Below are 298 nucleotides of genomic sequence, written 5' to 3'. Positions count from 1 at the left end.
AAGTGTTTGTTTATGGTGTTTAGTCTTCAGCAGGATTAATATTACGTTTTTGTGATGATTTTTGGAATCATATTAGTATTGTTATGATTCGCAGAGTTAGCGTTCGTGATAGTGTTATCATCAACCTCTTTCTTACAAGCGCCATTTGTGCTCTCATTATCCCTATCTCTATCAGGAAATTCAGTTCATGGCCTACAACTTGACCTCCTCCCCTCTTTGCAACAGAGAGTCCCTGTTCCTGATCGACCCCGCCAACTCCTCGGCGACTCAGCAGAGAAACCTGGCCCGCCTCATAACT

At 43.3% G+C, this 298-nt stretch overlaps 1 protein-coding gene across 1 annotated transcript in view; it reads left to right on the top strand.

Annotated features, from left to right (window-relative positions):
• LOC119589365 (aminopeptidase N-like) overlaps window positions 1-298 on the top strand; it is a gene marked incomplete in the record, with an annotated part of 23,348 nt that overhangs the window by 16,849 nt on the left and 6,201 nt on the right. Inside the window, 1 exon segment of the mRNA XM_037937983.1 lies at window positions 176-287. Within this exon segment, the coding sequence (XP_037793911.1) occupies window positions 176-287 (112 nt within the window).

The sequence above is a fragment of the Penaeus monodon genome, chromosome 25 (assembly GCF_015228065.2).
Source record: "Penaeus monodon isolate SGIC_2016 chromosome 25, NSTDA_Pmon_1, whole genome shotgun sequence".
Classification (NCBI taxonomy): Eukaryota; Metazoa; Arthropoda; class Malacostraca; order Decapoda; family Penaeidae; genus Penaeus; species Penaeus monodon.
Note: the sequence above shows the minus strand (reverse complement) of the source record. Positions and strands in the feature narration are given on the sequence as shown.